The sequence below is a fragment of the Muscardinus avellanarius genome (genome assembly GCF_963383645.1).
Source record: "Muscardinus avellanarius genome assembly, chromosome: 12".
NCBI lineage: Eukaryota > Metazoa > Chordata > Mammalia > Rodentia > Gliridae > Muscardinus > Muscardinus avellanarius.
In genome coordinates, this window is record NC_137798.1 from 92,626,513 (window position 1) to 92,652,958 (window position 26,446).

Genomic DNA, 26,446 nt, shown 5'->3' on the forward strand with positions numbered 1-26,446 from the left:
AGCCTCGGGAAGTTAGGATATGAAAAGAAATTTGAGTGACATCTTTCGTTTTTTAAAAAAATAGAAGGTTGCCGGGCGTGGTGGCGCACGCTTGTAATCCCCGCGCTTGGGAGGCGGAGACAGGAGGATTGCGCAGGTTCGAAGCCAGCCGCGCGCGCTGGCTTAGGAGACCCTGTTTCTAAATAAAAATATAAAAATAGGTCTGGGAGTGTAGCCCAGAGGTAGAAGGGCTTCCAGGAACCCCCCAAAAAATAATAAAAAAAAATAGAAGGTTTATTTATATTAAATGTGATCTTTTTGCTGGAGTGTGTCTTTATAAATGTTGAATTCAATTAATATGTTCAGATATTTATCACGCATGCCGTACTTGAATTGACTGAAAACACATTTCCCCAGTAGTTCCAGAGATGATGCTAGTTGAAGTCATACTTTTCATTTTTTGCTGTCATTTTTATTTCTGGGTGGGGCAGGGTGGCCAGAAACATAAGCATAAGAAAGCAGTGTGTGACTTGTTTTTAATTTCCATAGCTTTCAAGTCCCGATGTTGATTTTCCAAGTCCATTAGAGGCACAGCATGGCGACGACATTCCTTTATAAGGGGTTTGCATATTTAGAGGTCTCCCCTGGAGCAAGAAAAGATGGGGAACACACAGAAAAGTAATTAATTTTACAGTAGGAGCTAAGAGTTAATGTTAAAAAGTGGACAGTGATATGGGGTGCATTCTGAGATAACGGAAATGAGGAAGAGTTCCTTTAACTGAGTTATTGCAGATCCTGATTATATCAACACTGGCTACAGAATAAGTTTTCAACCTTGAGAGAAAGAATAATAAGTATTGAAATCAGAATCCTCACTAACTAACTATAGCTTCTAGTCACTAAGGGGCTTCAAATACCTTTGAGCTTTAAATTGGCAGAAAGGCTAATTTGCTTTCTCCTTGTCAAAGCTTTCTACTTCCTCTGTTTAAGACCCTCATGCCACCGGGCGTGGTGGTGCATGCTGTAATCCCAGTACTTGGGAGGCTGAGATAGGAGGAATGCCCATTCAAGGACAGCCTCAGCAAGTAACAAGACTCTAATCAACCTAGTGAGACCTTGTTTCAAAATAAAAATAAAATAGGGATGGGGTATAGCTTGGAGATAGAATGCCCCTAGGTCCCACTCCTAGTACCACAAAAACAAAACAAACAAACAAACAAAAAACTAACAAAATAAAACTCTAATAACTATTTGGCCATCTCCTTATCTAATCCTGAGTAAACACTGGAATGTACAAACTAAAGGATATAAGAGGAAGAAGCTGCGTGTGGCGAGATACCCCTGTGACCCCGATATTTGGGAGGCAGAGACAGGAGGATTGCAGGTTTGAGGGCAGCCTCAGTGACTTGACCAGGCTGTCAACAACTTAGTGAGACCCTGTTTCAAAATAAAAAATAAAATAGGTAGAATGCCCCTGGGTTCCATCCCCAGTAGCAGGAAAAAAAAAAAAAAAAAAGATGTAGGATAAACAAAGGTAAAATATGAAAGCGGTTAGGGGGAGATCTTTTTTTTTTAGCATGTAGCAAAAAGAAGTTTGGCCGTTAGAATTACTAGACGGTAAGGGGATGTCAGAATAATGGGATGATGGCTGTTGATAGCAGTCACTCTTCTTCCTGATCCCGTTTTCCAAACCTCTTTATATCTGCTTATGTGCTCTTTCTGTTTCTCTACATCTGTCTTTACAGCGCAGACCGCAGTTGGGCTTGTCTCACGTAACACAGGCCGAACTGCCACTGATTTTGAAGGCTTTTTGGATTGTTAGAAAATAGTGGGGAAAGAGTGAAAAACAACTTAGGAGGTTTGAAAAATCAATTTTGTAGCCAGGCATGCTAGCCGTCATGAGCCCATGCTTGTAATCCCAGCATTTAGGAGGTTGAGACAGGAGGATCGCTGTTCGAGGACAACTTCAGCCACTTAGTGAGGCCCTTTGCAACTCAGTGAGACCCTGTTTCAAAATAAAGAATAGAAAATAGGGCTGGGGGTGTAGTTCAGAGGTAAAATGCCCCTGGGTTCTATCCCCAGAACTTAAAAAAAAAAAATCAGTTTTGCACCTTGTATACTAAAATCACATTGAAAGGCACTGTGCCTCTGCTCCCCTTTGATGGGTGTTCCTAACTCGTCTGCCGTAGCCCTCAGATCTGGAACTGAATCTTTAGGGGAATTGGTGGGGCCATCTGGAAACATGAGCAGCCCGGGTTTTGTCTGATTTCTAATGTGTATTTTGACTGATGGTAATTGCATGGTTTATTTCATTATTTATCTTTCTGTTTATTGTTAGAAAAGAAAGTCCTAATCTGAAATGAATTGTTTTCAAAGGCATTGGATCTGGCTGCCCTGTCCACCGAGCACTCTCAGTACAAGGACTGGTGGTGGAAAGTACAGCTTGGAAAATGTTACTACAGGTAGATATTTGACTTTTTTTTTCTTTTTTTTTTTTTTTTCAGTGAAGAGCTTGGAAGTGGTAATAAGTTTTAAGAGTCTAAAATCTGTTACCTTTTCGGGGGGATAGATTTCCTCATGAAGAAATGAGACCTTTGTCTTTGACTTTCCTGAGAAAGCATTTACTTAACCGTCACACAGCAGCAGTAAGAACTGATGTAAGAATACCAAAAGTATAGCTGGGGGTGTGAGGCTTTGAGCCCATCAACCCAGCTCCTCTTTCAGGCGAAGAGGCTGAGGCCCAACTGTGGCTGTGATGTCTCAGCAGGAGCTGGTAAGCGAACCTGGGGCCACAACTGAGTCTGTTGATTCCAGTCTTGTGTGCTGACTTTACAAGACTCTGTTTTCGAAATACAAAATTTTAAAAATGGGCCTGGGGGTGTAGCTCAGAGGTAGAACACCCTTGCCAGGTATGGTGGCACACACTTGTAATCTCAGCCTTTGGGAGGCTGAGACAGGAGGATCGCAGTTTTCAGACAACCTCAGCTACTTAGGCCCTTTGCAACTCAGTGAGACCCTGTTTGAAAACAAAAAATGAAATATAGGGCTGAGAGTGTAGCTCGGAGGTCGAATGCCCCTGGGTTCCATCGTCAGTATCACACACACACACACACACACACACACACACACACACACACACGAGGTAGAATGCTTTTGGGGTCAATTCCCAGTACTAGAGGGAAAGAGAGAGGAGGGGGAGAGGGAGGAGGGAGGGAGAGAGAGAAGAAGAAAGAGAGAAAGGAAGGAAGGAAGGAAGAAAGGAGCTAGTTTGTTCATATATTACATCATCTCACTTAAATCACGCAGCATCTCCTACTCTTAGTTTCCCAGATGAGAAAAATTGAGCCTCACGATAATAAAGTGTCTTAACCAATTTCATATATCTAAGTAAGTGGGGGAGCAAGATAGTCAGCTCCACTTTTTGTTCCCAGTTCTCTATTTACACATTTCCATATTGTTTCTCTAGGATCTGAATATTCTTTTTTTCCTAAGTGGATTTTTGAAAAAAGAATTTTATTGGTGTATTATAGTCATACATCCTAATGGAGTAAAAGATGGTAGAGGCATACATGCACATTACCAAATTAGCCCTTACCAATGACCTGGATGTTCTTATATTCACCTAATGTTCAAATCCATTTCTAATCAAATCATTTGAGAGTCAGAAAAATTGTAACTAATCTTATGAATATGTATACAGCAGCTAGTACATAGAATCCAAAACTTCCTGGTGATACTGAGATGCATTTAGAACATTTCAGGCCGGGCGTGGTGGCACACGCTTGTAATCCCCGCGCTTGGGAGGCGGAGACAGGAGGATCGCGCAGGTTCGAAGCCAGCCGCGCTGGCTAAGAGACCCTGTTTCCAAATAAAAAATATAAAATAGGTCTGGGAGTGTAGCCTGGAGGTAGAAGGGCTTCCAGGAACCCCAGTACCACCAAAAAAAAAAAAAAAAAAAAAAGCACATTTCACTATCATTTAGAAAACCCAAGACAAATGAATGATTATATTTTATAAAGATAAAATTTATCTTCTGTGCTTCAAAAACAAGGTAGACTTCAGTACTCGGCACACTTCAATATTAATAAACTTCAGTTGTCATTTAGATGCTTTGGGGAAAAGAAAGACTAGAAATGGCACGCAGAGGATGCTTATGTTCTGCTGTTGAAATTAAGACAACTTGCCATTTAGACATTCACAGAGAGCTCCAAAGTAATTTTCCTACTGCTAGATTGAGGAAGTGTTTTCTGCCAGAAGGTAATTTTAGCCCATCATAACATTAAACTATTATGAATATAATTCCTAAAGACAGTCTTGAAATCTCAAGCTTCCAAGAAGAACTTTCAGAAATCTTTAATAATTAAAGGAAAGCACAACTTCAGTTTCTTCTGCCACCGTCTATGATAACATTTAAAAGTACCTCTCCTTACATTGTTACTATTATTCTCTGTTCTTTAATACCTTCAGAACTATCTTTATTACGCACTCATTCGCTCGATAAAATATTTAGTGAGCAACGACTCTCATTAAATAGGATTACAAAGATTCATTAGATGGCCCCTTCTAATGAAGAACTGGTTCATTATAAGTTGGTTTAGGCAGTGGATAATTACACGTGTGGTCTCCATGTGAGCGAAGCGAGTGCAGAACCCAAGGGGGTGCTGGGAAAGAGGGTTGGGATTCCTGGAGGGGCCAAGGGCGCTTTATGACTCCGTGGCCTGAAACTGATTTCTCCCTCTCCTGCTGATCAGGTGGTTCTGATTCTGCCCCTGCAGTAGCCCTCGAAGCTGCTCCCTTGCTGCCCACACCCACTCAACGCCCTGATTTTGTCTCGGTATCATTTGCTTGAGGTTTTTTTGTTTTTTTTTTGTGGTACTGGGGTTCCTGGAAGCCCTTCTACCTCCGGGCTACACTCCCAGACCTATTTTTACATTTTCATTTGGAAACAGGGTCTCCTAAGCCAGCGTGCGCCGCTGGCTTCCAACCTGCGCGATCCTCCTGTCTCTGCCTCCCAAGCGTGGGGATTACAAGCATGCGCCACCACGTCGGCTGCTTGAGTTTTTACAGTAACTTCTTACCAGGGTTTTCTGCCTCCAATCTCTTGCCCCATCAACTCTTCCTAAATACAGTGAGAGTAACTGTGGAGAAAACCAAAACCAACAGAAAACACAGCTGTTCCTGGATTCCTTGGCCATCCTCCACCGCCCCTAGAATGAAGTGTGGATTTTAAGTGAGGCTCGGTGATCTGGTCCCAGGCTACATGTGTGCCCATATCTCTCACTACTTGCATACTTTATACATACTGTGTATCATTTTGACTTTATTTCATAAAATAAATCATTATTATATCTAAGCTCTTATGTGGCTAGGAGTAGTTATGAGAAAGCCTGACAGGTCTGTTAAGGGCAGGCTGAATGAAAGCCCAGTGTGCTTTATTGGCTAATTTAGAGGATATAAAATCTCTTAAACATATCAAAGTCAACCACTAAGCCAAGCAAGGGAAGGAGGGATGGGGAGGGAATGGGGTGGGAATTGGGTAGGGGTTAAATCAGCGATGTGTACATGTATGTACACACAAGTTTTTTTTTATCCCAATATGATGTAGGAATATAATGCACCAATAAAAAATTTTAAAAATAGAGGTTATAAAATCTTTCCTGGGCAGGAGAGTTGTACACTACTGTCAGGACGGTCATAATTATTCCAGGAGCAAATTCCAGATTCACAGACCAGGATAATCAATATCAGATACCTAAAATGAAAAAGAAAAAGGTTTCTAGAATAATGAAATAGCATAGTTATATACCATTTGATGTGGCAATTATCACATCAAAATAATTTAAGGATAACTAAAAGATGGGTTTTTAATCTCAGACCAGAAGGTGTTTTCAATAGAACATCATCTTTCTGTTCTTCCAGGAAAGTGGACACCGTAAGCATTTATTCAGGTCTCTTGCCATATGTTCAGCCGAGCATAAGCTCTTTGGGTAGTGAACTGATCTGACCTGGCTTACTGGCATCCATTAGTCCGGCCGTGACTAGGCTGCAGACGGGCTCTTTACACACCATTTGAAGATTAGGTAGCCGTGAGTGTGGGAGACACCAAACTATCAACACACGTATGAATGTGTGAGCACAGCACTGTTTTCTTGGGCATATGCTTATTCTTATAATTTGTCTCTGTTCATATCTTCAGGGCTTAAAGAAATGATGTATTTATTTTAAATTGAATGTCTATTTTTTTTTAAATGGCTGTCTTTAGGTTAGGAATGTATCGTGAAGCAGAAAAACAGTTTAAATCAGCCCTGAAGCAGCAGGAAATGGTAGATACATTTCTCTATTTGGCAAAAGTAAGTAAATATTCTTAATTTGAGTGAACTCTGTCTTATCATTCTGGCCATTGCCTGGGAAGAGTTGCCAGTTCCATCAGGAATATTTGGCAAGTTAATATGTTCAAATTTAAGTTATTCTTCTTTCAGCATATTTAGAATATTTAGTGAGCAACAAATGGAGGGTAACCAGCTCAGAAGAAGCTGATTTCCATGAAAAATAAGAAAACTCCTTTTGAAGTTTGCCCATTAGGACAGAAGGAAATACCACAGGCTCACTGCCTCATGAGTCATGGGTCCTAGAGAGAATGCTGATCTCCAACGTTTTCGTCTCATACCTGAGCAGGTTGGAGAGAACAGGGACCATCTTTACTAGGTCCTTAGTTACTCAGCTGCTGTAGTAATAAAATGTCTCATTTCCCCTTTATTTCCTACTCAGTGTAAAATTGTATCAGGTTCCTTGTTTGTGAAATATAATTTAACCCTCACAACAATCCTGCAATGTAGGTTTTAGAATTTCCTCTGTAGTCCTAAGGAAAGTGAGACTTCAGGAGGGCGCGTTTTCAGGATTGCTGGGCTGTCGACAGCCAGCATCCAAACCCAGGTGTCTTGGCCCCCAGGCCCCAGTGACTGCGCACAGTGCCATCCATGGCTGTGGCAGAGGGAAGGGCCATCTGGAATTTTCAGTACATGTTGAGCATTCCTAACTAATATCTGAATCTGAAACTTTTTAAGTGCTGGTATGATTCCACAAGAGGAAAATTGCACACCTAATGTCATATGATGGGTTGCAGCCAAAATGCAGGCACACTGAAAATATTGTATAAAATTACCTTCAGGCGATGGATACAAGATAGAGCTGAAATACAGATTAATTTTGTCATTCAACGTGGGTTCCCATCCCTACTATATTTCATCATGTTTATATGCAAACCTTCCAAAATCCAAAAATATCTGAAATCCAAAACACTTCTAGTCCCAAGCATTTTAGATAAGAAATCTGTAACTGTATTGAGGTAAAGTTACTTCCTGACTTTACTAAAGGCTACTTTGAAAAGAAAAAAAAAAGCATTTGGCGAAGAAATGGTTGACATCATCTTGCTGTATCTTTAAGAATGTTCTAAATTAAAAAATAGGACAAAGAGCCGGGCGTGGTGGCGCACGCTTGTAATCCCTGAGCTTGGGAGGCAGAGACAGGAGGATCGTGCAGGTTCGAAGCCAGCCCCGGACGCTGGCTTAGAAGACCCTGTTTCCAAATAAAAATGTAAAAATAGGTCTGGGAGTGTAGCCCGGAGGTAGAAGGGCTTCCAGGAACCCCAGTACCACCAAAAAAAAAAAAAAAAAAAAAAAATAGGACAAAGAGCCGGGCGTGGTGGCGCACGCTTGTTATCCCCGCGCTTGGGAGGCAGAGACAGGAGGATCGCACAGGTTCGAAGCCAGCCGCGCGCGCTGGCTTAGGAGACCCTGTTTCCAAATGAAAATGTAAAAATAGGTCTGGGAGTGTAGCCCGAAGGTAGAAGGGCTTCCGGGAACCCCAGTACCACCAAAAAAGAAAAAAAAAATAGGACAAAGAAATAAGAGCTGAGTGCATCAGTGCACACCTATAATCCAGTACCTGGGAGGCTGAGGTAGGAGGGTCACGGGTTTAAGGCCAGCCTCGGCGATTTAGCAAGGCCCAGAACCCGCCTGGCACTGCTTTGGTTTCGGGCTGTCCCGCGGGTCATCCTGTCTTTCTCTGTTATCCTCAGCGTGACTCCTGACTGGTCCCTTCCTGCCGGCTCACAGACATGCTCGTGTCTGTTCTAGCCTCAAGGATCTCCCCTCAGCCTTCCCTGGTAGTTGCTCCGTCTCTGGCTGGAGTAACCCATAAGAAGTATTTGCTGGAGGGATAAATTAGTTTTATGTATGACATGTTGAGATAACACGATTGTCTTTGCGATAATAGCTGGAAGGTAGGGTGCTACTGAGCAGTGATTATAATGTTGGCATACAGATACCATTTTAGGAACTGATGCTCTTACTAAAATGTCTTGTGTTTAGGTTTACATCTTGTTGGATCAGCCGGTGACCGCTCTAAATCTTTTCAAACAAGGCTTAGATAAGTTTCCAGGAGAAGTTACCCTGCTTTGTGGGATTGCCAGAATCTACGAGGTAAGCTTCCTATTATTTTTTATTATTTTTTATTTTTGGTGGTACTGGGGTTCCTGGAAGCCCCTCTACCTCCGGGCTACACTCCCACGGGTTACACTCCCAGACCTATTTTTATACTTTTTATTTGGAAACAGGGTCTCTTAAGCCAGCGCGATCCTCCTGTCTCCGCCTCCCAAGCACGGGGATTACAAGCGTGCGCCACCACGCCCGGCGTGCTTCCTATTATTTTAAAAGTGGTGTAAAATTGAGGTTATGTGCTATCTAAATAAGGTCATAGTCCCTTGGGGTCCTAGCAAGCAGAACAGTTTATAAAACTATGATTGTTGGCCTGTGATTCACCAGTAGAATTAAGAAATTTTGGTGTGCATTTAGTCGAACTAAGTTTTTATTATGGGGCATTTCAGACGCACAGAAGAGTATGGAGAAAGGTAGAAGATACAGATTTGAGTTGTTTACCTCGTATGGATACCTCGTTATCCCAGCACATTGATCAATCCTTTCCCAAGGCCTCACATCTCAGTTTGTTTCCACCTAGGGTGGATATACCTTGGGGCTTTCTATTCTTTTCCTTTGGTCTGTTTGTCCGTCTTTCTACCAATATTATACCAACACAATTTCCATTGCTTTGTAATACTTACCCTCTGGTATCTTTGTTATTTTGAGCTTTTACTTATTCTTATAAATATTGGGGCCATATTTTCAAATTCCTTGATAAGTTCCACTGAGCTATCTTCTCTGCTGCGTAATTAACGTAGCTTTACAGGAATTTCTAAAATCAGATTGGGCAAGTTCTACCACTTTGTTTTTCTCCTTTGCATTTGGTTGTTTTTGGCTCTTTATTCTCCCATATTGATTTTAGGATTGACCCATCAAGAATCATTACAAACTCTGGAGGCGTATGGGAATTCCGTAGAATATATGAATGATGGCATGGCTGGTGGGATGGCTTTTTTCCCCATTCTTGAGCATGACATAGCTCTTTATTCACTTAATCCTTTTTTGTCTTTCAATGAATATCTTGAAGTCATCTCCCAAAAGAGGTTGTATTAGAGGGATCCCCTAACCTTACACTCTGAGATTCGGTGGTTTACTAGGGCTCCCAGGACTCGGCATACATGTATACTCACAGCTAAGATTTATCAGAGCAAGAAGATGCGAAGCAAAATCAGTAAAGGCAAAGGCTGATGGGACAAAGCTCAGAGGAAGGCGGTGCAGGCTTCCAAGTCCTCTCTCAGTGCACGCACATGTGACGCACTCATCTCTCCTAGCATCAAGTGTTGTGACAGCTCCTGAGAAGTATTGTCTACCAGGGAAGCTCATTAGAGACTCGGTACCCAGGGTTACTGTCGGGGGCTGGTCATAAGGACATCCTCTGCCTATCAAGAACCAGAGTTTCAGACGACCACAAGCCTGCTAGACAAACAGTTTAAGAGTAGCAAGCTACTCTCCTCATTTGGGGGAAGTCTATATCGATGTAGGGAACCAGCTGAGTTACCAAGTGCAGGCCTTTGCAAGAATAACAGACTCAGGTCTTTTCAGATGTATTCCTAGCTATGAATAGAATCCTTACATTTCTCTCATATTTTCTATTTGATTATTTCTATCAAATAGGAATGTATTGCCTTTTTAAAGTTGATTTGATGCGAGCTATTCTTTATATTTTAAGATCCTAACCAATTCTTTTGGATATTCTAATAAACTAATTGTCATGCACAAATGCAATGTTATTTCTTCATTTTAGTTACCTTATTTTAAAAACCTATCATATTGCTTGGGACTCCCAATATGATACAGAACAAATGCATATTTTATCTTTAAATTTCTTGGAAATGTGAGGCATATTTAAAACGATTTGCTAAGAAGGAGTGGATGATAAAATAGTTGCTGTGTCTACATCATAGTATGTGAATGATTTAAATTCTTTTTCATAGTTTCTGCATTTTCCCAAATTTCCCATAATAAGCATGAGTTTTACTTTTTATGTGAAAAATATTCTTAAATTGCCTATAAAATGTATTTTGATTTTGAAATATAATTCTGATAAATATATACATAAACTTTCATCAATCAGTATAGAATATTCTATCCATATTTTTCTGTCTTTACTTGGACTCTAAACTGAATATGAATGAAGCTTGGACCATGAAACTTAGGAAAGATGTAAGATGAGCCAGTGTTTGAGATCAGTGGAATCCGTGCCAGATCTGGCGGTGGTCATCCTGAAGCAACTGGAGCTCTTGGGCCTTCGGGCTCTGGCTTCCGAGCCACTCAGCCCCTTTGCCCTCCTCTGCTTGGGCAGGGAGTGCCTCGCAGGAAAAGCTAGAGAACCATCGCCTCTCTAACATGTGGTTGCCTTCCAAGCCGCTGTCGTAGCCACTGTTGCTATGGCTGGGGCAGGGAACAGCTCCGGAGTGGATTCTTTTACCAGCTCCCTCCTTCTGCTGCTCTGAGCTGAGTTTACCCTTGAAGGGAGAGAGAAGTACAGCACACTCAGTGTAGAGACAATATGTTGTGCTCAGGCAGGGCGATCAGGACTCGCACAGACCTGAAATAGTTAGGTGCGGCCTTTCCCTTTGGATGTACGTAGCTAATTTCCCTTCTGCTAACGCTTACCACCTGAGAGATTTCTAGAAGATTCTTTCCTCTTTCTGAGACAAGGGATTTAGAATTATTTGGTATCGCAGCCCACACTGCCTATGCCCTGAGGGATTTGCGTTCTGTACATCGCGCTTTTCTCTGAAGGGATTATCTTCCGTTCTCTTCTCTTCTGTTTATTTATTACTTTCATTTTGGTTTTGTATCTTAACTGTTTCCTGTTTTAAAATGAACACGTACTGCTCTAGTTCACTGCTCTGTTTTATACAGACTCTTGCATAAAATGATTCGCCTTTGCTAAATTATTTTTTGGTGGTCTTGAGTTTTTTTGAGGCATTTTGTGTGGAAGGCTCTTATTTTAGCTGTTCTTCATTGAAATGTGTTTGAAATCAGAAACCTGATCCTGAAAAGGTTATTTTAGTGGTCCTTGAACTTTACTGTGTATGAAAATTACCTCGGGAATGAGTCAGAAGTACAACCCAGCTTGGAGTGATGGCGCATGCTTGTAATCCCAGTACGTGGGAGGCTGAGGCAATAGAGTACAGATTTGAGACCAGCCTCAGCAACGTAGGGGAGACTCAAAAACCTATCAAGACTGTGTCAAAATAAACAAACTAGAGGTGTATCCTGGATGTAGAATGACCCTGGGTTCAATCCTTAGTAATACACACACACACACACACACACACACACACACACACACACACACAGAAGTAGTACAACTCATCCTCTTCCTACTGAATTGAAAAATCATGGCAAGTAGATTGAGACATTTGTATTTTTTTTTTAACCTAGGGATTGAATCCAGGTATATTCTACAACCAAGCTACACCCCCATCCCTATTTTTTAATCCTTTATTTTGAAACAGAGTCTCACTAAGTTGCAGTGGGCCTCACTAAGTAGCTGAGGCTGGCTGGGAACCTGTGACCCTCCTGTCTCAACCTCCCTGGTACTGGGATTGCAGGCATGCACCACCTCACCTGGCTGAGGCATTTTTTTTTTTATTTAAACAAGCTCACTAGGTGATTCTGAGGCATAACAGAGCTTGAGAACCACTGCAATATTTACTACTTTATTTTAATAATAAAAATTGAAGTATAGTTAGTATTTTGTGAGTTGGTCAAAAATAACTACTGGAAAAATCACTTAATGATATTGTTTCTTATATATTCGAAGGACATTTATATACTTGAAAATGTTATTTTAAATATATATTAGTAAGATCTATTATAGAACCAGATAATTTAAACAATTCCAGTGTAGAAATAAAGGAGGAAAATAGAGTCCATATGTATTCATACATAGCAAAATTTAGGCTGCAATAAGTTTGCCTTCTAAGCCAAGTGGATTATTACATAATTTTAAAATAAAGCTGAATGAGTAATGATTTCTTGTACTGCCAGACTTTTCATTGCTGACAGATTTTAAATTTCAAAGAGTTAAAACTTAGCTGGGTGTGGTGGCACGTACCTAGAATCCCAGCTACTAAGGAGGCTAAGAGGATTGCAAGTTTGAGGCCAGCTTGGGCAGCTTAGCAAAACAGGACTGTGTCTTGAAATAAAAAATAAAAAGGGCCGAGGATAAAGTTTAGTCATAGAGCAGCCTTGGGCTCAATCTCGAGTATAGCAAAAAACAAACAAAAAGAGTTAAAACTTTAAAAAAGGCCACACACAAGTTCCAGAAGAAACACAGATGTATTCTTTGTATAAATTAGAATGAGGGAGATTTTTTTTACACATTGCTGTTTCACATTGCTTCAAAGTTGCTAAAAATGAGAGAATCGTGTTCACAGAACACAAATGTCCATGCACACACACTTATAAATTCTCATTTACGAAGTCATGTTGTCAGCGCTATGGAGACTAGGTGCTTCTGCAGAGAAGTTCTGGATCAACACACCCTAGTGTGTCTTTTCCATGGCTCCTGTTTTCCCGTCAGCCTAGACATGGCTCTGACCCTCCGTGCAAGTAAAGCCACCCCAGGGATGAGGCAACAGCCGAGTTCCAGCTGCCTTTATTAAGCTTTAACATCTCTGAAGTGGGACTGCATCTTAACAGTAAAAGCATCTTCTCATCCCCGTGGACAGGGGCAGTCATCATGTAGTTGTCATGGTGGCTTATATGGGAACTTGGCAATTACTCTTGGCAGCATAAGAGTTGACCAAATGTGATGGTGAACTTGGTGATTATTCCTGATTGTTGCCCGGAAGCTTTTGTTGACACCTGCTGGCAAATTTAAGAAAGCACAGTTGTCGGTAGAGCAAAATGGCAGCTTGGAAGAGAATCCTGGAGACAGTACTGGAGAGTGTGTGTGTGTGTGTGTGTGTGTGTGTTTTGAAGACAATACTGGAGCATAGGTGGGTGTGTGTATGTGTGTGGGTGTAAATCCTGGAGACAGTACAGGAGCGTGTGTGTGTGTGTGTGTGTGTGTGTGTGTGTGTGTGTTTTACTGGGGACTGAACCCAGGGGCATTCTACTTCTGAGCTATACACCCAGACCTTTATTATTTTGAGATGGGGTCTCATTAAGTTGCTGTGGGTCTTGCTAAGTTGCTGAGGCTGACCTCGAACCTGCAATCTTCCCATCTCAGCCTCCCAAGTCCTAGGATTATAGGTGTGTGCTACTACATCTGACTTTCAAGTATATTTTAAATGTTCTCACTACAAAGATATGAGACATGTATGAGGTGATAGATATGTTAATCTGCTCATTCCACAATACATATACATACCAGATCATCACTGTACCCTATAACAAGTATAATTATCAGTTGCCAATAAAATAAACTCTATTCAAGGAAAAATACTGTGTGGAAAATTCTGGACATAGATAGGCAATCAAAAAGAGATTCAGAAGAATCAGACATGGTGGTACATGCTTGTAATCCTAGCACTTGGGTGGCCTCAACTACTTAGGCCCTTTGCAACTCAGTGAGACCCTGTTTCAAAATAAAGAATAAAAATTAGGGCTGGGGGTGTAGCTCAGAGGTAGAATGCCCCTGAGTTCCATCCCCAGTGCCACACACACACACAAAAAAGGGATTCAGAAGAATTTGTCTCTGCATATAAAGGATACTATAATCAGTTTGTTTTGCATATGTATTTTACATAAATTGAAAAATTGTGGCCAGGCATGGTGGCGCACACTTGTAATCCCAGTGCTTGGGAGGCTGAGACAGGAGGATCTCACAGGTTCAAAGCCAGCCTTAGTTACTTAGTGAGGCTCTCAGCAACTTAGTGAGACCCTGTTTTCAAATAAAATATAAAATAGGTCTGGGAGTATAGCCCAGAGGTAGAAAAGCCCCTGGGTTCTACCCCTCAGTACCACCAAAAAAAAGAAAAGAAAAAGAAAAAGAAAAATTGTTATCTGTGATACAAGCTAGGTCTGAATAAGTCCATGTTTTTCAGTATCAAAATTTTTTTTCAAAGAAACATTGTATGGTACTTCTTAGACTTGATAAAATATAATTAAAACCTAACACAATATGAGCCCTCATAAGATAAGAAAAGCACACTGACCACTGTCATGTAGGTTGAGAGGCAGAAGAGCCACGTGGAGCGAGGGCAGGGGCATCTTCTCCGCGGGGTGGAGCCTGACCTGCACACGGAGGTGGTGAGCCGGGCGCAGTTCCGTGGAGTCTGAGGAAAGAGGAGGGCTGGGGCCCAGGGAATTGAGACCAGCCTGGGCGACTTAGGCACAGTCTCAGAACGATGAAGATGATAATATCCAGTGCACTTATGTATGATTAGCAGCGCCATAGAATGTTAATAACCACGGCAGTATCTTCAGCTTTTTTTTTTTTTTTTTTTTTTTTTGGTGGTCCTGGGGATGGAACTCTTCTACCTTCCGGCTACACTCCCAGACCTATTTTATATTTTATTTGGAAACAGGGTCTCTTAAGCCAGCGAGGCTGGCTTTGAACCTCCTCCCAAGCACAGGGATTAGGGATTACAAGCGTGCGCCACCATGCCCGGCGGATCTTCAGCTTTTAATCGCTGTGTGCATTTTTGAACTGCATCTGGGGTGCCATCATTTCTTTCCTGGAATCTTAGTCTCCTGTTGCTGTTCTTTCCTATCTTGATATGTCCTGTGCTTAACCACTAGGTCATTCTTTAAAAACACAAGCACGCTATGATTGTGTTACTCCACTGCTTTCAACCCTCTAATGACTTTCTCTCAACTTAGAAACGAAAAAATCTGAAGCTGTTCCTGCGGCCGACCCTCGCCTTTATGTGGTCCTTCTAGATGTTTCCCTCTTACATTCGCCTTTGTGTGGTCCTTCTAGATGTTTCCATCTTAGGCTCACACACTTGCTGGTCCCTCTGCCCAGGGTGAGCTTCCCTAGTATGCTGGAGTCTTGCTCCATCACTTTATTTAGATCTGTGTTCAGGCCGCCCCTCCTGGCCGCCCCTGTGGAAACACCACCTCCCTCCCGCCCTCGTTGCCTGCTCTGTTTCTCTTCACTTGGCTCAGCCTCTCTGCATTGTATCCCATATGTATTCATTCATTTGTCTTCCCTACCCGACATGACTTCCTTGAAGACCGCAGTGTCATCTTGGTGTTCGTATTGTGTCCCGGCACACGGCAGACTCGCAGTAAATATTTGTCGAATGAATGAATTTAAAATTGGCTGGAAGTTTTTGTCCACTGTTAGTAAAGTCTTGCTTTTGTGTCTTGGCGGAGACTAGGAAATGAATAATAGTTCATCAGCAGCTGAGTTCTACAAAGAAGTCTTGAAACAAGACAACACTAACGTGGAAGCCATTGCGTGCATCGGCAGCAACCACTTTTATTCCGATCAGCCGGAGATAGCGCTCAGGTTTTACAGGTGCACTTTACGTTCAATTTGAGGACTCACTTTCCTGTGAAATCCTGGTGAAACAGTATCAAAACAGGGAAAACGTAGGGCAATAATGTATAGACCGTGTGCATACAAATCTCAAAGCTCCAGCTCTCAGATCTCTTTTGAGCGTTCAAGTGACTCAAGTACTTTGGAGATGCTCAGATGTTGGCATCTTGCAGAAACACTCAGATGAAGTGAGCCGTTGTATCAGCAAAGCACAGCAGTTTAGTAGGTCCTTACAACATTTACCACAGTCTCCACTAACACCACCAAACACGAAGGCACTGAGATTGAAATAGTGAAGACGTTTGCAAAGAGCAGTTGACCTCAAGTTCTGGACCTCCATGAGGACCTGAGGCAGAGTCTTGTTTTGTAAAGTATTATATTCCTTTGCTCAATATTTTTTTTCCAGAGTCTTAACTAAGCCATGCTCACTGGTTGCCTTTTGAATATATATTCTTATTTTATCCAACATGTGGCTTCTAAAATTCATTTTTAAATTATGAGTTCACCCCTTGTGCAACATGCAAGGAGATGACCAGCAGTTGCAAGAATTCTCTCCAAATATATGTTGGCAACATAAAATATGCAGGCGCTGTCCCGTGCACGTGCAGCTGGCCCTCCCCGCCACCCCCGGCTAGGTCTCAGGGCAGCTGGGCGGCGGGGGTTTCATTTGCTTATTTGAACTCTCTTGTCCTTTGTCCCTTGGGGTTAATGATGCCTGGAGACAAAATGGGGCTCTTGAGGGGCAGTGAGAAGCTACGTGGATAAAACCGTGGTTCACTGCGGCCGCAACTCCCTCCCTGGAAGCTGTCAGAAGTCAGTAGACACAGCTGAACCACAAAGTACAGATGGCCAAACACAGGATCCAGCCCACATGAAAACCAGAGGCGAGTGCTAAGCACAGTCCTCAGATTAGATTAGAAGGTTTCAGGAATTTGCCCGTGAGCACCAGGACTTTATAGAGCTGAAATGTGTGCGTTTGACTCGTGTGATTGTATGTATCTTATATTTGTTCTCTAAGCTTTTGGGGGAAAAAACATAAAGAAGTTGTTTCTGACCTTGTCTCTCCCTGAACATGTTTCCCATGACCTATACCATTATAAAAAATGTGGTTTTGTGTTTGCTTTAAATGTTTTCTCATAATGATGTTTGAATTTTTAATTCTTTGGGGGTGCTAAGAATTAGAAGAATTTCATTTTGAACTTTGTATAAGAAAAATTCTTAACATTTATGAAGTTGGTCTGACACCAAAATTTGTGCTCTTGTTTGAAAAGGCGACTCCTGCAGATGGGCGTCTATAACTGCCAGCTTTTTAACAATCTGGGGCTGTGTTGCTTCTATGCCCAGCAGTATGATATGACTCTGACCTCTTTTGAACGTGCCCTTTCTCTGGCCGAGAACGAAGAAGAGACAGCTGACGTCTGGTACAACTTAGGGCATGTAGCTGTGGTATGTTATTTTTAGATATCATTTCTGTAATAAAAAGGCAGCCATAAGTTAATTTGAAGAAATTGCCAGGTATTTTAGATCTAGCACTGGTCTTATGTAAATATTTAGAGATTTCTAGGAGTCAGAGCTCCTTTTATAGCCCCAAGATAAGTCCTCGTACACACAATCAGCACTGGCCTCCTGTGCTCAGTACTTGTTGCCTTTTCTCGGTCATGGGAAAGGCTTGTATGAAGAAGGAAGGGAGGGGATGGCAGGAGGAAGTGTATAGGCTGATGTGTGCAGGTGGCGCTTTTCTCTCCAGGGAATAGGTGACATGAACTTGGCCCACCAGTGCTTCCGCCTGGCCCTGGTCAACAACAACAACCACGCAGAGGCCTACAACAACCTGGCTGTGCTGGAGCTGCGCAGGGGCCACGTCGAACAGGTCAGGGGCCTGCTGGTGGCCACCCGTTATGTGTTATCACTTTAAGTGACTTCTAAAGTCGGACAGGCCTGGGTTTGAATCCCAGCTCTGTCATACATTCCATGTATGACCTTGGGCAAAAAAAACAAGATTATTTTATGGCTGCATTGCTTCAATCCTCTAGCCTTCTCCTTGACTTTGGAATCAAGCCTGCCCTCCAGCCCCGGCCTGCGCAGCCCTGTGCGTTGACCTCCGCCCATCACCACCCTGTCCTTGGGCCTGCCTGCTTTCCCGTTGGGCCTGCCTGCTTTCCCGCGTCCCGCAGACCCGCGGCTCTCAGGCTTCCTTTAGGGCTCGGGCTGTTCTTCCCTCACATCTTGCAGTGACAGGTTTCTCGTCACTCAGGTCTTAAACGTCACCTCAACCCCAGTCTGGAGGAGCCCGCGGGAGCTAGCACATCCCGGGACTTTCTATCTTCCGTAGGACTTCTCATTCCACCCGATACTGTCCTGCTTTTGTGTAGGAAGTAGAACGTCAGCTTCAGGAAAGCAGGGGTCTCTTCTTCGCACATCAAGGGCAGTCCCTGGCCCAGGGGAACGCCCAGCCAACAGCTGTGGAATAATGGGTGATCTATACACAGCGTAATCATAGCTCCTACCTCGAGGCATTTGGTGAGGATTGCATAGTGCATGGAAAGCACGTGGCTTAGTCAGAGCGTGGTGTTGAATGCACGGTAGATGCTTAATGAATGTATAGCAGAAGTTTACAATGCTAAATATGCTTCTGAATACCAATGGAAATTAAAGATAAATAGCACCACACCTGCCACTTCAGAAATGAAGTTGTGGAAACTTGACAGTAAGTAACTTTCCCCAAGGTCACAGACATGGTGAACAGTATACTGGGATGTGAACCTGGTCATCAGAGAACAATGATAACCTCTTAGCAAGGCAAGGGTAGAAACATGAGATTTTTTTTGTGTGTGTGTGTGGTACTGGGAGTGGAATCTAGGGGCTTTTTTTTTTTTCTACCTCTGGGCTACACTCCCAGACCTACTTTAAATTTTATTTGGAAACAGGGTCTCACTAAGTTGCTGAGAGCCTCACTAAGTAGCCGAGGCTGGCTTCGAACCTGTGCGATCCTCCTGTCTAAGCCTCCCAAGCGCTGGGATTACTGGGATTACAGGCATGCGGGGCACCATGCCCAGCTGAAACATAAGTTTTATTTAATAAATTCTCACAAAATAAATGAGGTGAATTCCTACTTTATAAACATTAATCTAAAATGGACACATTTTGTTGTAGAACTTGGCCCATTTTAATATGAAGCAAGTACTTTCTGTGATTGGTGATTTTCTTTCCCTCTTGTTTTATTTTCTCTGGAAATTTTCAGTTTTCTTATTTTCTCTTTTGAAATGTTTATTGTTAACACAATTTTGGAAAGATATTAGTAGTCAATTGTATTTCAATAAAAGTTCTTGTATTTCATGAGGAAAGCCATTTGTATATATTACATCGTGTGTATTAAGGTCTTATCCTACATAAAGAATTCTGTACCAAAAGGAATCACAGATGTTATATCGCTACATGCTTTTATGTCTCTGATTCTTCTTCCTCTTTTCTTAAACAGGCAAGAGCATTATTACAAACTGCATCATCTTTAGCTCCCCATTTGTATGAACCACATTTTAATTTTGCAACACTATCTGATAAGGTATTCTGTTTATTAATTTATCAACTGCTCTATTGCTTGTTCCTTCTTGTTTTAAAAAAATGCAGATAAATAAGGAAATTCTAACCTTATGTTCCTGAACAGAAAATTGATTTTTTTACCTGAAAGAAATGATTCTTTAAACTCTTTACGTGTACAAACACCTTTACTCTACTTCATGAACTTTAATTTATCCTTCGATATTGACTAAACACCATTATAAAATACAGAAGAAATCTTTTAAGTCTTAAAATATGACATTTAGCCATTGAAGAAATACTCATTAAGTAATTCCTCATTTGGGAAGGATTTGTAATGGGCTGTTACAGCAAGGAAATCCTGTATTTACTTGCAAATCATATTGCCACCAATTCCCTGGTGTGATTGATGTAAACTCTGAGATGTTAGTGAAAGCTATTTTAGTTATGAACAGTGTGGGGGGAATCCAGCTGTTAATACTGTTTTGCAAAACAGTTAATACCCCAAAGCTAAAAGAAATTGTGCCATTCTTAATAAGAAGAAGACAAACAAAGGCATCTGTAACCAGCTCTTACTTGGAGACTCCCTTGAACACGGGCAGATCTGCCTTGAGGGTCAGGAGACAGCTGACGTTTGTGACATAGGAGTCTCTATTGATCGATGACGAAAATACGTTGCTTTTTATAGCATGAATATGAAGCTGTGTACACTCTCATCTCAGTTTTGAAAATAGGATACGCCGCCATTCATACATCGACCTTTTTTGTGTGTGTTTGATAAGTACCAGCCTCCATCTTGGGGCTTCAAACATCTTCTCTAGCCGGGCGTGGTGGCGCACGCTTGTCATCCCAGCATTTGGGAGGCTGAGACTGGAGGATCACAGTCGCGGACAGCCTCAGCTACTTAGTGAGGCCCTCTGCAACTCAGTGAGATCCTGTTTCAAAATAAAGAATAAAAAATAGGGCAGGGGGTGTAGTTCGGAAGTAGAATGCCCCTGGATTCCAACCCCAGACCTGCACCCCCCAAAAAATATCTCTTTCTCCCCAAGTCCCTGATATGTATGTTTCCCTTAGTTGTTTTCAGATATCGTTGATGCTTTATTTATTGAGCTTCTGCTATAGACCTGGTCCTGTGATGGGCACAGAGGATGTAGCAATGGGTAGAACAGACGAAAGCCTCTAGCTTCCTCATGACCCTGTGTTCTAATTGCAACCTGAGGCTCCTAGAGGTTAAAGACGCCCCTAGGGCGGCCAGGAGCGGCAGGCAGCCCCACTGAAGCCCATGTGTTTCCCCACACTTTGCTGTTTCTTTGTACCTTAAGCCAAGGGAGCTTGATGGTTTTTTTTCAGGATGATCAGCACATTTTAATAATTCATAGCTCAAATGAGGTATTTCTTTAAGCAAAAGATTAAACTTTAATAAGAGAAAAGTACTGTTTGCAAAGAATGTTCTGATTTTTAAAAGGAAATAATTTATGTTAATACATTTATATATTACCAAAAAGATAAACCCACCAGAGTTGAATTATCTAGATGTTTTGTGTACACATACTAAAAAGCTGTTGTTTTAGAAGTGCATACATGAATCAAGATACATTCAGACAGATTCAGATAGCATGTTTGTTTTTCTTTGGGACTTGACTTTAGCACAGAGTTTATTGAAAATGAGAGACAGCCTTTATACATTTTTTAAAACTGAATGACCTCCCAACATTATTATATTAGCACCATCTAAGACTTCTCAGGGCATATTATTTATTATATAACAAATATAATAGTTTTTGCTTGAATTTCCTTCCTAAAAGATAATACTCTAATCAAAATATGTCTTTGTGGTACATTGCAAATTTCTTAAGCTGTATAAATAAAGCCAGCTGTTTAGGCATGCAAATGCCATTTTATATTTACAGGGAAAGAAAACGGGTTTCTGAATTTACTAGTAGATAGCTGTAGTAGAGCATACATTATTTATATAATTATTTTACTTTTCTCATATTTTTCAAGATGAAATTATAATCTAGGTGAGAGAATTCTAAAATTTAAGTAGCATAATTGAGCAGTTTCCCTTCAAGAGCCTTTAGTCTTTTAAACCTACATACAGTATGTCTTTTTTTTTTTTTACTTTATTTTTTTCCTGGTCTCATTCGGTTCTTACTCTGGTACTGCTTACAGATTGGAGATCTACAGAGAAGTTACATTGCGGCTCAGAAGTCTGAAGAGGCGTTTCCTGATCATGTAGATACACAACACTTAATTAAACAATTAAAGCAGCATTTTGCTATGCTCTGATCCCTCAATCAAACTTATTCTTGTGAAGGGACATTGCACAAAGGAACATGTCGGGTGTGTGTGTGTGTGTGTGTGTGTGTGTGTGTGTGTGTGTGTGTCTAGTGTAAAATATGTTACCCAGACCTGTGGAGTTTAAACCAGAATGTGTACTGAAAACTTTATAATAATAGAGTTCCAAGACAGGATTTCAGAATTTCTGAGTAAATCATGGAACCTCTCACATTGTGAAGTACATGATTGTTTATAATACCAAACATTTTAATGAATATCTCCAAAGTTTCAGAAATGTACATTTTTAAAGCCCTTAAGCATTAGCCATCATATACATATAGCTTAATAGGTCTGAAACTTGCCTTTAAAACTTTACTGTCAGGGCAGATACTTTGTGTATTTTTCCTAAGTAGAGACTTTATTTAGAACTTAAAAATTGTATTTCAAGCTACTTTTTTAATAAATACCATGTGGTTATATATTGTGCTTTAAAATAAACAGGTATGTCAAATGGAATCATTTTGTCATGTTTCACGAGTTTTTATTTTATTCACTTCAGATGATTCAAATTTTTCCCAAGTCCAGTTGTCTTACAAATCAAGTCACTATTTTAATGTTACTTTAAATGATGTGCCACCGATTCTTTTCCTTGAGAAGCTATGTATGTGATATTATTAAGATAAGAATATTGGGATTGGAAATAAGATCACAGGCCAGAAGTCCCACCTGTGGTCAGCGACCCGCCAAAAACAAAACAAAACAAAAACAAAAAAATTTCATATTTGAACATAGCATTATTTAGGCTGTTTCCTTCATCAGTTCTCCTTTTTACCTCCCTCCCCCAGCCCACTTTCACTCTTCTTCTGGATTCTCTCCTCATTTATCTGAAGTCCCTCTTGTTTCCCAATTATTCTCTCCCTTGCACATATAAGAGAGAACATATGATCCTTTACTTTCTGTGACTGGATAATCTCACTTAGCATAACATGCTCTAATTCCATTCATTTTCCTGCAAATGGCATAGCTTTGTTGCTTATGACCGAGTACAATTCCATCGTGTGTACATACCATGCTTTCGTCATCCATTCATCTGTTAATGGAAAATGGGCTGGTTCCCTGGCTTGGCTATTGTGCGTTGTGCTGCTATGAACATGGATATGCATGTATCACTAGAGTGCTCTAATTGCAGTTCCTTTGGAAATATTCCCAGGAGTGGTATAGCTGGGTCATATGGTGTTTTATTCCCAGTCTTTTTTTGTGTGTGTCGTGTTGAAATCCAATTCCTTTTTTGCTATCATATCTAAGGCTTTGCCTAACACAAGGTCACAGATAATTTCTTCTACATTTTCTCCTATGGATATTATAGTTTGAGCTCTTACATTTGGAGAGTTTGGTCCATTTGGAGTTGGGTTTCATGTATGGTGGGAGGTAGGCAACCAACTTTCTTCTTTTGCATGTGAATATCTAGTTGTCCCAGTACCATTTGTTGAATTTGCTAAATTCTTTCCCTATTGAATGATATTGGCACCTTTAGCGAAATCAATTGACTGTGTATTTCTAGACTATTAATTTTATCCATTTTAATGTCTATCTTTACATCAATACTATACTAGTTTTGTAATAAACTATGAAGTGTGAGTAAATCAGGGGGTGCGAGTCCTTTAAATTCGTTCTTTCTTTTCATGACTGTTTGAAAAATTCTGGATCCCTTACATTTCCGGATGAATATTATGATCAACTTGTCAGTTTCTGCACAAAGGGTAGCTGGGATTTTGACAAGATTAAGTTGAATCTACAGATCACTTTGGGGAATGTTGCCAACTTTATTTTGTGTGATTCATGAACATAGGCTGTCTTCATGTTTAAAAATGAAAGAATTTAGCCTTCATTTTACATGAACTTCCTCAGCATTTGCACTGACCACTTTCTAGAATTTGCTTCTTTGCAAGCCATCAGCTTTTCTGGGTTTCTTTCATACTTGTTTGTTTGTTTGTTTGTTTGTTTGTTTGTTTGTTTGATGGTACTGGAGATTGAACCCGGGGACATTCTATCCCTGAGCTATACCCCTAACCCTATTATTTATTTATTTATTTTGAGACAAGCTCTCACTAAGTTGCCAAGAGCTTTGCTAAATTGCAGAGGCTGGCCTCAATCCTCCTGCCTCCACCTCTCAAGCACTGGGATTGTAGGTATGCTCCATCACACCTCGTTTCTTTTCTACTTTTTAGAACTCTCAATCTTATGAAAAACTTCAAACTGCCCAATGGCTTAGTTCCTTTTGTTTTGCTCATCCCTTAATTCTTGTTGTACTCAAGTTTCCATTATTGACTCTTTTTAATTCTTATTCTTTTTGTTCTTCCTCCGCGTGCTCGTCTTGAAGGGAGTTCGCCTACCACCCACATGCCAGTGGTTCCCAGCTATTTCAGGTCCCACCCTCTCTCCTGACTTCAGATTCATGTTTTCAACATTCAGTTGGAATGTTCACTTGGATAGTTTAGAGATACCCTGAATTCACAGCAAAACAAGTACTCAACAACAGTCTCTCCAGATATTCTCCTCTTCCTGTATTTTCCATCTCAGGGATAAGGACTTTGTCTCTGAAGAGTTCACAGTCCACATGGGGTATGAAAATATAGGAACTAGAAAATGAAATATAAATGAGATAAATACTTGAAAAATGAATAAAACATTAGTAAGCCGCAGGACAACTTCAAACAGCCTAATATACATGTAATTGGAGTCCCCAAAGGAGGAGGGGGTGTCAGAGGGAAAAAATATTCAAGAAAGAATGGCTAAAATGTTTCCAAGTTTGATGAGAACTATACACCCACAGTTCCAAGAAACCAAATAAATAATATACCCAAGAAACATGAAAACTACACATAGGCACATCAAAATAAAATTGCTTAAAATCAGCAATGGGGAGTAAATCTTAAAAGCAGACAGAAAAAGACACATTATTCACAGAGGAAGAATATATATATTTCATGTCAGAAGCAATGCAAGTAAGAGAGCGGAGAGACAACTCTAAAGTACCGAAAGAGAAAAAGGCAAACTCGAGAAGGAGGGAGGAGGAGGAAGTGGGGTGGGAATGGGGGAAGGGCTAAATGTGTGATGGGTGCATACATGCCTCTACCATTCTGTACCTCGTGCTGATGTAATGAGTACAATGCACCAATAAATTAAAAAAGAGAAAAAGAAGCCAGCCTAAAATTTCATACCCATTGCCAATATGTTAAAAAAGGCAAAATAAAATATTTCTTAGACACACAAAAGCTGAAAAAATTTAATTTTCAGTAGACCATCAGTGTAAGAACTTTTAAAGGGAATTTTTTTAGGGACAAGGAAAATGGAACCTACTGGAAATATGGACCAGCATAAAGAAATGGAGATCACCGGAAATGATAACTGGATAGATAAATATATATATGGTATTTTATTATTTCTTAAACTGTAAACACGTGTGTGTGTGTGTGTGTGTGTGTGTGTGTGTGTGTGTGTGTGTGTGTGAGAGAGAGAGACAGAGACAGAGACAGAGACAGAGACACTAGTGATTACATCCAGGGGCATTCTACTACTGGGTTACATTCCCAGCCCTGTTTTATTTTTTATTTTGAAATGGGATCTCACTATCTTGCTGAGAGCCTTGTTGAATTGTTCAGGCTGTCAGTGAACCTGTGACCCTCCTGTCTCAGCCTCCCAAGTACTGAGATTACCGGCAGGCGCCACCACACCCAGCCCTATAAACACTTCTTTCAAGCATAGTTTATTATTTAAGCAAAACTAATAACAACATGGTATGGAGTATATAACATGTGGAAGCAAAATGTGTGGTGAAAATACAGAAAGCTAGGATTGAAGAACTGGAAGAATACTGCTGGAAAGTCCTTAACCTGTCCACGAAGTGGTTGAGTTTCACTAGATGGTAGGTAAGTTGGAGACTGCTCGAGTTTGAATGTGGTTTGTCCCTCAAGGGTTCTACCGAGGGTACTGGCCTTGGGAGGGATTTAGGTAGTTCTTATGAGAGGGTTGTTTATAAAAGCCTCATCCTGGCCCCACACACCCCTGCCTTGCAGTTTCCAGATATGATCTTTCCCCTACATGTGCTCAAGTCCTGGTCTTGGAATTTGAATCTCCAGAAGTATGAGCTAAGGAAGGCCCATTTCATTAGAAAGCTGGCCTGCACAGCTATTTTATGGTAGTGATACAAAGCTGACCAATATGAAGATGTATTTTATAAGTATCAAAGCAATTATTAAAATAACAAAAGAGTTGTAGCTAATGAGCTAATAAGGTAAACAAATCATAAAAATACTTGGCCAAGTCAGGTGTGGTGGCACACACTTGTAATCCCAGTTCTTGGGAGGCTGAGACAGGAGGCTCTCAGGTTTGCTGCCCGCCTTGATCTCAGATTTGCCACCAGCCTTGGCAACTTTTGAGCCCCTCCATAACTTAGTGAAACCCTGTTTCAAAATAAAGAATAAAAAAAATAGGGCTGGGATCTCAGGGGTAGAATGCTCCTGGGTTCAATCCCCAGTAACACACACACACACACACACACACACACACACACACACACACACACACACATACACACCATACAGAAAAAAAGAAAAACTATTTCACAAAGAATGAAAATGAAAGCATGGTATATTGACATTTGGGGTAATCTGCTACAGGGAAATTTATGGCTTAAGCTGCTGTTTGAGCTACAGTTTGACAGGAA

The 26,446-nt window shown here is 41.0% G+C and overlaps 1 protein-coding gene across 5 annotated transcripts in view; it reads left to right on the forward strand.

Moving 5' to 3' along the window:
• Nucleotides 1–21,776, forward strand: part of TTC8 (tetratricopeptide repeat domain 8) — a gene marked incomplete at its 5' end in the record, with an annotated part of 59,241 nt that extends 37,465 nt beyond the window's left edge. For 3 of the 5 annotated variants that reach the window (XM_080706985.1, XM_080706986.1, XM_080706988.1), the window contains 8 exons: nt 2,356–2,441; nt 6,242–6,329; nt 8,349–8,459; nt 15,743–15,882; nt 17,175–17,349; nt 17,651–17,773; nt 19,382–19,465; nt 21,613–21,776. In XM_080706985.1, coding sequence (XP_080563111.1) covers nt 2,356–2,441; nt 6,242–6,329; nt 8,349–8,459; nt 15,743–15,882; nt 17,175–17,349; nt 17,651–17,773; nt 19,382–19,465; nt 21,613–21,729 — 924 coding nt within the window. In that variant the 3' untranslated portion in view covers nt 21,730–21,776. The remainder of the gene's footprint in view (nt 1–2,355; nt 2,442–6,241; nt 6,330–8,348; nt 8,460–15,742; nt 15,883–17,174; nt 17,350–17,650; nt 17,774–19,381; nt 19,466–21,612) is intronic. The other 2 variants (XM_080706987.1, XM_080706989.1) reach the window with 1 other exon arrangement.
• Nucleotides 21,777–26,446: the final 4,670 nt, after the last annotated feature.